This window comes from Zingiber officinale, chromosome 1A (assembly GCF_018446385.1).
Source record: "Zingiber officinale cultivar Zhangliang chromosome 1A, Zo_v1.1, whole genome shotgun sequence".
Classification (NCBI taxonomy): Eukaryota; Viridiplantae; Streptophyta; class Magnoliopsida; order Zingiberales; family Zingiberaceae; genus Zingiber; species Zingiber officinale.
In genome coordinates, this window is record NC_055987.1 from 39,531,186 (window position 1) to 39,543,076 (window position 11,891).

At 40.4% G+C, this 11,891-nt stretch overlaps 1 protein-coding gene and 1 long non-coding RNA gene across 2 annotated transcripts; both read right to left on the reverse strand.

Moving 5' to 3' along the window:
- Window positions 1-915: 915 nt before the first annotated feature.
- On the reverse strand, window positions 916-2,421 carry LOC121997615. Its single transcript, XM_042552126.1, has 3 exons — window positions 2,201-2,421; window positions 2,061-2,143; window positions 916-1,550 (listed from the first exon to the last, which is right to left on the reverse strand). Exons 1-3 carry the CDS (start codon window positions 2,419-2,421, stop codon window positions 916-918), a joined length of 939 nt encoding a protein of 312 aa, XP_042408060.1.
- Window positions 2,422-2,656: 235 nt separating this feature from the next.
- Window positions 2,657-3,235, reverse strand: LOC122002512. Its single transcript, XR_006117664.1, has 3 exons — window positions 3,113-3,235; window positions 2,787-2,848; window positions 2,657-2,704 (listed from the first exon to the last, which is right to left on the reverse strand). It is a non-coding gene; the product is annotated as an uncharacterized LOC122002512 (long non-coding RNA).
- Window positions 3,236-11,891: the final 8,656 nt, after the last annotated feature.

An 11,891-nucleotide genomic window follows, 5' to 3' on the forward strand; every position in this document is an offset into this window, starting at 1 on the left:
ATATAACATAGAATCTAAAACTTTCATATATGACACTTATATATGCTGCTTAGAATATAACATAGATAATTTGCTCCTAATTCAAGTGTATAGATTGATAAGAACCGACAGCATCATACAACAACTTACTAGGCATGATAATGGTTAAACAAAGAAATATTACCACACAACAAATCCAGTGAAGGAAGCATAGAAGAACAAAGCTACCTCTGATGAAGAGAGGCAGTGGCTCCAAGTTCAACAATGCCTTTGTCTCATCATGTGCAAGAAAATGGCCATCAGGGAGCGAAACCTCAATGAGATTTTCATCGTCGAATATTGAATTCTCTTCATCCTTTTCAGATAACTCAGTGCCCATGCATGGAGCCTTACTGGTCAGCTGATACTCTGATCCTTCAGATTCCAGTGATGCAACTTCTGAGCCAGTAGCTGCCTTCTTGTCTGCAAAACTCTGTGATGGTCTCTGGGCTTTTCCGAGCGGTTTGATAACAAACAGAGCGGAAGGGGAAAGCGCAAGCACGAACAGAGTAAGAAATGCTGAAATCGGATGATCATTGCAAAAGCCCCAGAGGATGAGGAGCAGTAGACAGAGTGCAACAGCCACGCTAGTGTTATTGGCAGAGCAAAGAATTGCCATCTGATAAAAAAAAATGTTCTAACATGAGCAATGCTCCAATTCGTTCTAAGAAATTCCAAGAATAACAGAGGAACTCAGATCGACCTGCAAGGAAAAGATAAAGGGGAAACACTTGAATGCTTCTGATATGGAAAAAAGGTAGTGGAACACAAAGAAGGGAGATTAGATACGTAGAAAACTCATAGAAAAACTAATTTTTAAGAGATGAAATGTAGTGAAATTTGTGCTTTTCTCCCTACTGGTGAGGCTTTTACCACACTTCACCCTTCCCGGGGCTCTTACAGGAATAGATTACTCTCACCAACATCTGGGTCTTCACTGAGGGCATCCCGTCGGGTGGTCCTGTTCCTTCCATATTTGGGTGGCAAGGTCTTTCCATTACTTGATGCCAAGCAGCTTGGGCAATGCCATTCTGCTTTAGGAATGTCTTTGCTGCCATAAGATTGAAGACATTTCAAATGGTTTCCTTTCTCACAAGCATCACAGACAAGCAAACTTTCTGTATCTGAAATCACATTTTTGCATATCTGGCAATTTAAAGAAGCATTCATATAGCCACTTGATGGAGGAATCCAATTTGGGTGATCCAGAACCTTCGATTGCAATATCCTCTGCACACTCTTACCAATCTCATTGTGATTGGTATAAAGAGAAGGTGCATGAAAGAATGCCAAGCCTTGAGTAGGTTGATGTGTAATATGCAGGCCTCCTTGTCCTGCTTGAACTGTAGAAGACTTTATTTCCTGATTTTTCATCTGATGAGAAGATTGGCTAGCATTTGCACCGGCAATACCCTCTGACCTAATTGAAGTATGATCCAACAATTTGTTTGGTTGGCTAAACCTTGACACAGCAACAACAGATGGTGATTGCATGGAAGAGATGGTTGGGATTTTCTGAGGTGGATTTTTAGCTGCATTAGAAAACAAGTTAAGCATGAATGAAAATATTAGGACATGTCCAATATTACACGTAGGGAAAACCCAAATTCCAAACAATAGAGAAAAGGATTCACAAAGGAAAAACTAGCCTTTATATTTATGCTAAAAAAAGGATTGAGCCTTTAGCAGACATGTCTTACCAGTATACCAGGCCACACTGCTTGGTACCAAAATAAAAAATAATTAGGAAATAAACACAATTACTGATATTAGTACCACAATGCTATCTGTGACTCATACAATTATCTGTTCTTTATTGAACTGCAGCTATGACTAATACTAGTTCACATAAAACTTCAGTAAAGAAGGCCAAAATATTTTAATACTTTTTAGGAACTTGATAAATTTAAGAAATTAAGCAAAAAGGGAGTAAGAAAAATGATAATGCATTAATAAAGTATTCAAGCCATAACAAAGCAAAGGAAGTCAGAATTTCACAGCATTGATAGATAATACGGACAGATATGGTTTAAAGATTTTACCTTGATCTTGTGTCAGATAAGATGGTCCACTAGGTCTAGCATTTAATCCATTATGTGCTAAAGGCAAAGCCTTATCACGGGAACTAGATGAATGTTTAATGGTATTGACACCAGCTTGCGCATCACTAATCAATGACTACTTCAAATTAGGGGCAGCGTAGGCCAGCACAGGAACATGAGATATAGTTGAAGAATTATGAAAGCCTCCAGAGGATGTTGGCATAGGACTCTTGTCCTGTGAAATCCTAGAAGCACCAGATGCAATGGCACCACGAGATTCAGATTTTGCACCAACACTTACAGGAAGCTGTTGAGAGGAATGAACTGATGAATGCACGTTTGTTTCCTTGGACATTTCCATCTGTAGAATTAGACCACAAGCATAGGTTATCAGATAAGTTCTGCAGTGACTAAACACTTAAGGAAAATGTCATATCAGATATCTTACATTCAAACAAATTATGCTGTGAAAACTGGAAAGCTAGGTATTTTCAAATGCTGTGCTTTCCAATACAAGCTAAAAGATATGTGACCTCGTGCGTGTATTTCTTGAGGGGAATGGTGAAAGCATGACTGAGTCCAAGATCCGAACTTTTAGCATCATAGTCTTGCGGTCCATTAAAAGATTGTGAGGCTTAAGATCCCTGCAAAATTAAGGAGCAAATTATTCAACAAGATCTTATCTTTAACATACTGAAACAAGATGGTGAATGAGTTTTTTCCAACCTGTGCAACACTCCATGACCATGACAGAATGAAATTCCTTTGCAGAGTTGATACATCAAAATCTACAGCAAGAGACCTTGTGAGAATCTAAAAGTACCATAATTTATCAAATATTTAGTGTCCTATCCCTAGTGGAAGCAGAGAAATTTTCTGCCCTAAAATTCATGTTGTTGATGCACAATTGACATCTTTTAAAGAACCTTTCAAGAAACAGAGAGAAATCATGATGCTCTTCAACAACCTCTTGGTAACGAGGATTTCAACAAATTTTGATGCATCATATTGGGTGGTAGAAAATAAAAATCAGCTCTTAAATTAATTTTTACCTTAACAGTCATTGGTGGCATCATTTCATGGCTCTGGCGGAAACTTCTGATGTACTTTTTCAGATCCGTGTCCATGTACTCAAAGACTAGGTAGAGAATGGTTTGCCCCTCCTTGTTCTGGTCTTGCTTTAGATCCAAAAGCTTGGAATCAAAATCAAGAGCAAGCAAATCGATGAAAAAAAGTGTTGAGAAAACGAAATTTCCATAAATTATTCAATCAGGTTAAGAATAGCACCTGACGACATGGGGATTGATGGAAAGCATGCGGAGGAGGGAGACCTCGCGGAGCGTGGTGGGAGGAACGCCCTCGTCATCCTTTATTTGTGAATATCACATTCCATGGGGTAAAAACCGATGTTAATGCAACAAAAATCTTCTTGGTTGCATTAAGATCGCCCTTTGTGAATATCAATCCCACATTCCCCTGAATCAGTCAAGGATAATTACTAAATAACTAAATGATCGATTCATGGAGGAACTAAAGATGAGGAAATGGGAAATGGCAAAGAGTGCGTACGACGAGAAGGGGGAGGAGGTTGAGGAAGTCCTTGTTGCCGGTCTTCTCGGTGTGGAAGCGGATGCAGCGGCGGATGAGGGTGTTCTTGCCCATGAGGATGACGGAGTCGCCGCGGAGGCCCCTGCGGATGCTCTGGAGCTGGTTGGACCCGACATTGTCGGCGACGGTGATTAGGACCTTCCCGTACTCGTCCAGAAGCGAGCACAGCTTCTTGTCATAACGGACCTTCTTCTTCGCTTTCGAGAGCTTCACCACCATCTCGATCTAGCTCCGGGGCGACGCAATGGGAGACGGAGAAAGGACAGAGATGGAGGGACAAAGAGTCCGAGCCGCCCTTTGTGCTGCGATTCACCCCGGAGCGCGATTAGCAGCAAGAGAGATTAGCAGGACGCGATTAGCAGCAAGAGAAATGGGGCGGCCATCCTTTTGCTGGTCATAGTGAAGGGAAGGAGGAGCGAGCGACCTCGGATGGGGATCTGAGAGAGGAGATCCCCATCTCTCAGATCAGCGGCGAGCTCCTTGTGGATGCGTGTGGCTTCCTGGTGGGAGCGGCCGGGAAGTGAGTGCGAGAAGTGGAAGGACTGCCCCCATCCCCACTCGTAGATGTCTGTGATGAGGTTGTAGAAGGTGTCGACGAAGGTAGGGACGTTATCGTCGTCGGGCGCGGCGGCAATGCCCTCCTTGGAGCGGAGAAAGAAGGACAAGTACTGCTTGTACTTGTCTTGCACCTTATCCCGCATGATCAATCCCATCTTAAGGTTCACTGCCCGTTTGCCTTTCACTTCCGCCGAGCCCATCACCCACACGAACCAGTAGACCGCGATAGCACCGACGACGGCCGCCGTCCACATCGTCGTCGAGAGATCCATTGCTCGTCTTTCAAATGGTATCTCCTAAAAGAATGATGCAGAGGATTAGGGTTTCGATTTATGGTGGGAGAGGAGAAGCCCAAAAGAAAGGGTGCTACGAAAGTCCGCCAAAATTTTGGTTCATAGACACCGGTTTTAAAAACCGCGGTTAAAATCGATGTCTATTAATGAAAAAAAGGCGCTCATAGACATCGGCTAAAAAAACCGATGTCTATGAGCGAAAATCTGCGCTCATAGACACCGGTTTTTGGAAAAACCGGTGTAAAATACTCAAAGACATCGGTTTTTGCTTAAAACTGTTGTTGTTCCACCGATGTCTATGAGGGTTTTTCTTGTAGTGAAATCATGAACATGGTTAAAAAGGAAAGTTTTCTTAAAATTTAAAATCCACCTTTTAATCAACAAATAAGGAAAGATTTCAAATTTTAAACTCTCTTTTAAACATGTAGATGATTTACAAATAAGGAAAGTTTTTACCAAAAATTAAAACCATCCTTTTTAATCTACAAATAAGGAAAGAGATTAATCTCTTCTCTTAATCTTTTGTAGAAAGCTATAAAAGGAAATTTTTAATTTTTAAACTCTCTTTTAAAAACATGATATCCACATAAGAAATAATTTTAATAAAAATCCTTTTTAATATTCTAGTGGTCGGCCACCTAAGCTTGGGACCCAAGCTTTGGCCGACCACCAACTTGGCTCATCCACTTGGTCTTGGCCGGCCCTAGCTTGGGTTCCAAGCTAGCTTGGCCGACCCCATTGGATGGGTAAGTAGTGGGTATAAATCTCTATATACAAAAGGCTATGATAGGGACCGAGAGGAGGAATTGGTTTTGGTCTCCCGATGAAATTAAGCATCCCGTGTTCGCCCCAAACATACAACTTAATTTCATCAATAATAATTCATTCCGGCTAGGGTTCCGGGTGGAGCTTGAAACTCGGCGGCTCCTTTGTGCTTCCGAGATCCCTTCGTCGGGATGACCACCCACGGTTGAAGGCCGGTGAGAAAAGGGCTTCGCCGGCGCCGGAGACCAAAACCTAGCTTGCTGCGTTTCCGCCCGAGCCCAAAAGCGCCGATGCACGCGTGAGGAGAAGAGGAAGAGAGGTTAGGGTTCGGGTAAAATTTCCTCTCCTTAACTTATCCTTTAATACCTAGGCTTATCTCTGTCCTTTACTATAACTTAATTATATTTCGGTTCCCATCTTTTGACGAAATAACCGCAGCCCAGTTGGTTGGCTGGGTCCGCCTGAGGTTCGGCTCGGGTCGAGGTCATGGGTTCGAACCTAAGCTTGCATAATTTTTTTGAGCTAAACTTCTTTCGTTTAATAAAAATATCAAACGACTTCCAAAAATTGCGTAAAAATACTCTAAAAATTTCTAAAAATCTCTAGAATATTTTAAAATCATTTCCAAATATTTTTATGGACATTTGGAACTCGAAATAGGGAAAATTGGGTTGTTACACCTTGTTTGATAACTTATAATGGGTGAGATGCTTAGGACTTAGCTCTAGATTTCAGATGCTTATGTTAGTGCATCGTTATAAATCTGGGTTTTAAACAATACACATGAATCAATTTGGGTTAACTACCTAGTAAAAACCTAGTTAGTATTAAAATACTCGAATTGACTAACCTAAGTCTATTGCTACTATCTTATGGTAGTTAGCTTTGTACAAAGGTTGGACATTTCATCATAAGGACATTTTTCCTTAGTCTTTTTTCCCATGTTTGGACTTTTAGGTTGTAATCAATTCTAGGGAGAGCCTTGAACTATGCATTTTTCACATTTTTATCCTAATTTCAAAATTTTTTAAAAATCCTAATTTTTATTTTTCATAATATTTATATTTTTACTCTTAGTAAAATTCTTTCATATTTTTTGACTTTTAAAAATGTTCAAAATTATTTTTGAAAAATCTTTTTCAAAATCTTTTTATGTTTAAATTAAAAAAAAACTTTTTACAAAATTCTTATTTTTCATATTTTTAAACTTTTAAATTTATCATCTTTGCAAAATTTAGGTAACATATTATTCTGAAAACTTAGTAAGATCTTTTTAAAATTTGGTAAACCTTTCAAAATTACTATATCTTGAGAATCTTAATTATACTAGCTTGTTAGTGTTCTCTTTATAAACCTAGTTAATCTTTTTAGGGTGTTAATATTTTCAAACATTTGAACCAAAATGTTTTACTTACTTATTTTTTAATCGCATTGAAAGTTACTTTTAGAAATTTTAACTTAGTAAAATTTTTGCTTTTTAAATATTTTTTCAAATAATTGTTTAACTTAGGAAAATTATTCTTTTCAAAATTATTTTATAGCTTTTTAACTTAGTAAAAATTTTCAAAATATTTTAAAATTTTTTTGTAGCTTTTTAACTTAGTTAAAAATATTTTTGAATATCAAAATTAACTTTTTCATTTCAAGTAATTTTTGAACACTTAGTTAAAATTGTTATACATTTCAACCCTTCTAGTTTGTTGGTCTTCCCCTATTTTTGATGTGTGTCAAAGGGGGAGAGATAGTGAATTCAGGGGGAGTTATTTAACTCAGGGGGAGTATTAAAAGTTAAATTACTTGTTTATTTAATTGTTGATTGTTGTATATTTTTAACTTAACTTTGAACCTTGGTTGTCAAACATCAAAAAGGAGGAGATTGTTGGTGCAAGTTGCACCAGAATCAAACCTAAGTTTTGATGTTGTCAAAGGTTCAAGTTAAGTCTTGTTATGATCTAACAAGTTAACTGAGTGTGCAGGATGTTTACTCAACCGAGAAAGACCTAGTTGGAGGCTAGGCAGGAGAAATCTTAGCAGATTGTGGAACCCAGGTGCAAGTCCAAGAAGGTTGAGGGGACTCGAAGCTTAGCAGTGTGATCGAGAGGTCTGGAGGATCGAAGATCAAGAAAAAAGTCCTAGGGAGCCAATCAAGGCTGAGTGAAAAGTCCAAACTAGATCTGGAGGATCAAAATTTGGCAGGTAGGTTGAGGTAAACAAACTGGAGGAGCGACAATGAGGTCGAGTTCCCAAAGGGAACAACCTTAGGTCGCTGATCCAACTGAAGAAACTGGGAAGATTTCCAAGTTGAGATCAAGACAGTTCTACTGTCTTTCATATTGCTCTTGCTTTATAATATTATTGTTCTAACATCTATTTTGCAGGAGATTTTTTTATCTTAATGCTATTTTACAGGTCTGGCTGGATCGGTCGACCGAACAGTAGTATCGGTCGTCCGAACCAGGCAAAATCAGAACAGCATTCAGATTAGACCAGAATAGATCAGAGTCCGATCAAAGTTTGATCGATCAACCGAACATTAAGATCAGTCGACCGATCCATGGTGACTCAGCATTGGCCAGCTCATTAGCACCGATCAGCAGAAGAAGGAAACAAGGCTGATCGGTCGACCGAACCGGAGGACCGGTCGACCAATCCAATCAGCATTAAATACAACATTAAAAGAAGATCTCAGCTAATTGTGACGAACATGGAAAAGATCCTGTTCGGTCGACCGAAAAATGGGATCGGTTGATCGAACCATTAAAGATCAGTTAATGTCAGAGATCGAGCCAGTGTTAGACTCCGGCCAGGAAGGAAGGGAGCGGGTTCGGTTGACCGAACAGAGGGATCGGTCGATCGAACGCCCAAGGCACCTATAAAATGAGGCTCGAAGTCTGAGGCCAGAACAACTCTTCTGATTATCTAAAAAGCTCTTCTTCGCATACGGATTGTGCTACACATCTTCAACAGCTCAGCAAGTCACTCCGTCTGGAAGTACCGACCAAGCTACATCCTATGAATACGATTGTCGGTATATTTATTTTCATATTGCACTTAAATTAAAATAAGATAGTAGGAGTATTACTATCTTATTTCATTGTACTTGTACGATCTGCTTCTTTCTGAAGATTTCGGAAAGAAGGGTTTTAGTTCTTTTCCCATCGGTGCGGTCGAGGACCGCGGGCCTTCGAGTAGGAGTCGAGCTAGGTTTCGAACGAAGTAAACGACTTTGTCTCTTTTCTTATTTCCGTTGCACAATTCTGATTTAAAAAGTAAAAGAAAAGTTTTAAAAGAAGCGATATTCACCCCCCCCTCTATCGCTCGTATCCGATCTATCACTTACCATGAATGTCGTTTCATTATTATCGAGTGAAGATTCAGAGTTAGGTTCATCCACTTTTGCTTTTAGGGAAATGTTGTGATTTAGCTCCTTCTTCAGATCTATACATCTTATTTCATGAACTTCAAATGTTCAAAACAACTCTTCTAAAGTACTTACTTCTTGATCCTTAGAGATATAATATGCATATATTAATGATGCCCATTCAACAGTCCTAGGAAATGCGTTAAGTGCGTGCCTTAGCGAATCTCAGTTGGTTACCTTTTCTCCAAAATTCGTGAGTCCGGTGATGAGTTCCTTATTCTTGAGTGAAGGTGTGCAATGGTTTTGCCTTCCTCTAATTTGATGTTGCTGATCTAGTTCCTGAGCAGATCCCGTCTCGTAATTTTTGCCTTCGAGGTCTCTTCGTGTAGTTCCAAGAATTTCTCCTAGAGCTCCTTTCCTGACTCATAGGCTTCGATCCGATTGACTTCTTGAGGTGGTAAGACATTAAACAAATGAAACTCCGCTTTGCTATTTTCCACGAAGTCAGCTTACTCCTTCTTCATTCATTGGTATTCTTCTTTATCCTCGGGTGCTAAAAAAATCAAATTTCATGATTAATAGTAAATCAAAATCTATCTTAAAGAATACCTCCATCTTTTTCTTCCAGCTCGTGAATTCCCCCTTAAACTTCGATGGGTAGATGCTCAATCTGGCCATCTCTTGTGCTTCATTCAACGATTAGTCCTCCTAAAGCTGTTGGGCTCTGATACCACTTGTTGGCCCTTGTCGGCTGGCTAGAGGTGGTGAATAGCCCTACAAAAATAAAACACCTTTCTCGTTCTTTATAGTTTGATTAAACTAACACTTGCATTAAAGAAATAAAAAATTGATTAAAAAGAAGAGGCACAAAAGGGTTATTTGATTTGCAATCAAGCGATTACTAATCCTGGGAAATTGAAAGTTCACTAAAAATCTCCTCTAGGTGGAGAAGTCTCTTACAGTAATCAAAACTCACAACTACAAAGCTAAAGTCAAATGGAATAAATTACAAATGTTGTTTTTAGCTTTTGAGACCAGGACTATATTTATAGCCTTGGTCGGAGTGCCTGGAAGGGTTCCAAGCACTTGGAGAGGGATAATATTTTATCCCCATTGTAATAGAATGCGCCATGTCACGTTTGGATGAATTTCTTGGTCTGGGCACTCGGAAGGGTTGAGAGCACCCAAACCTAAAAAGTTAACCTCCGGTTGACTTTTTGGTCCGGGTCTTCTGCTCTGGTTCTGCTCACTTTGGTCCAGGTCTTCCGCTCCGGTTCCACTCACTTGGATGATTTCGGCTATCCAGAATAGGGCTCACCCGAACTCATTTACAGGTCTTCTCTAGCAACCTTCCACTCCGGCTTCTCGTTCCTCAGAAATGTCGCACGCCTCCTTCTCGTCCGCTCGCGTACTCTTTCGCAATATCTCGTATCTCAGACACACCAAGCCCGTTAGCTCTCTCCCGTGCAATTCTTCTCACTAGCTGCATCTTTATCTCGACTTCCTATGGTCCTAAGTTCCTGCACACATAGACACAGGGGTTAAACACCAACAGGAGCTAACCTGACTTGGTTGATTACATCAAAACTACCTTGGGGTACTAACATGATGGGTCAGAGGAGAGTCAAGCGATTCTACATGATAAGGTAAGTCACTGGAGGAGAGTGATCTAGTGAGGTCGAGTTCCTATTACGAACTTTAGGTACTAGTTCATTTTAGAAGCCTAAACTGACACTATAACTAGATCCTAGTTTCGGAGAATTAGGATCTAATTAATAATATTATTTTATAAGTGTGATAACTTTGTTTTTTGAGTCAAAAACTCAAAGAACAGCTCAAGTGAATAGTGCTCGAAGCGCCTCTTATTCTAGTGGAGGCGCCTCAGATATCTTGGATGAATACTCCACACAAAAAGGCATGGAGGCACCTCCCTTATGGTTAGAGGCGCCTTGGAGCATGGCACGGAGGTGCCTCAATGCGCATGGAATGCACCCTTGCATGGATAAAGACCACAAGCTGCGGAGCTTATCGAGTCTAAAATGGATGAGATCAGATTTGCACTTGGAGGTGCCTCGGATGAGGTTGGAGGCGCCCTTTGATAGATCGATTGAGAGCGATAGAGGGGGGGGTGAATATGGCTTCTTTTTAAAAGTTTTCTTTAGTCTTTTAAATACAGAGTCGTGCACAGCGAAAAGTAAAAGAATAGACAAGTCTGTTTTACTTCATTCGGAGCCTAGCTCGACTCCTACTCGAAGGCCCGTGATCCTTGATCGCACCGATGGGCAATCCACTATAACCCTTTTTTCCAAGATCCTCGGAAAGAAGCAGATCGTACAAATGAGCAGAGTAAGATAGAAACAACCTACTATCTTACTTGAATTAAGTACAATGCAAGTTAAACAAATATACCGATTACTTAGATAGAAGATGTAGCTTGATCAACACTTCTTGGATGTTACAACAACTTGCTTGATGGATGTGTAGAAGAGTAGTAGCACGAACAGCTTTTTCACAGAGATGATATCAGAACCCGTTACCCAGCCACGGACCTGGAGCTTCACTTTTATAAGAATCGTCAACGTTCGGTCGACCGATCCTTGGGTTCGGTCGACCGAACCCGCTCCCTTCCTTCCTGGCTGGAGTCTGACGCTGGCTCAATCTTCTGCATTAACTGGTCATTAAGGGTTCGGTCGACCGAACCTCTTTTTCGGTCGACCGAATAGCTTCCTTCCCTGTTCGTCGAAATCTGCTGAGATCTTCATTTAATGCTCCATTAATACTGATTGGATCGGTCGATCGATCCCTGGTTCAGTCGACCGATCAAGCTTCGATCGAACTGTGCTTCACTTTGGTCTAAACTGATCTCTGGTCTGAGTTAAGCTGGTTCGGTCAACCGATCCTCTTGTTCGGTCGACCGATCAGGCCGAATCTGTAAAACAGAGTTAAACAGTATTCCTGCAAAACAAATATTAGCACAGTAATATAATGCATGAGTAATATAGACAGTAGAACTGTCTTGATCTCAACTTGGAAACCTTTCTGGTTTCTTCAGTTGGATCAGCGACCTAAGGTTGTTCCCTTTAGAAACTCGACCTCACTGTCGCTCCTCCAGTTGCATACCTCAACTTACCTGCCAAACATTGATCCTCCAGACCTGTTTGTGTTGGTGCAATATCCCTCAGGTCAAGGTTGACCTGGTTAACCAAGCTTGAGTCTTGGTTTGGGTTTCGATGTTTGACAATACAA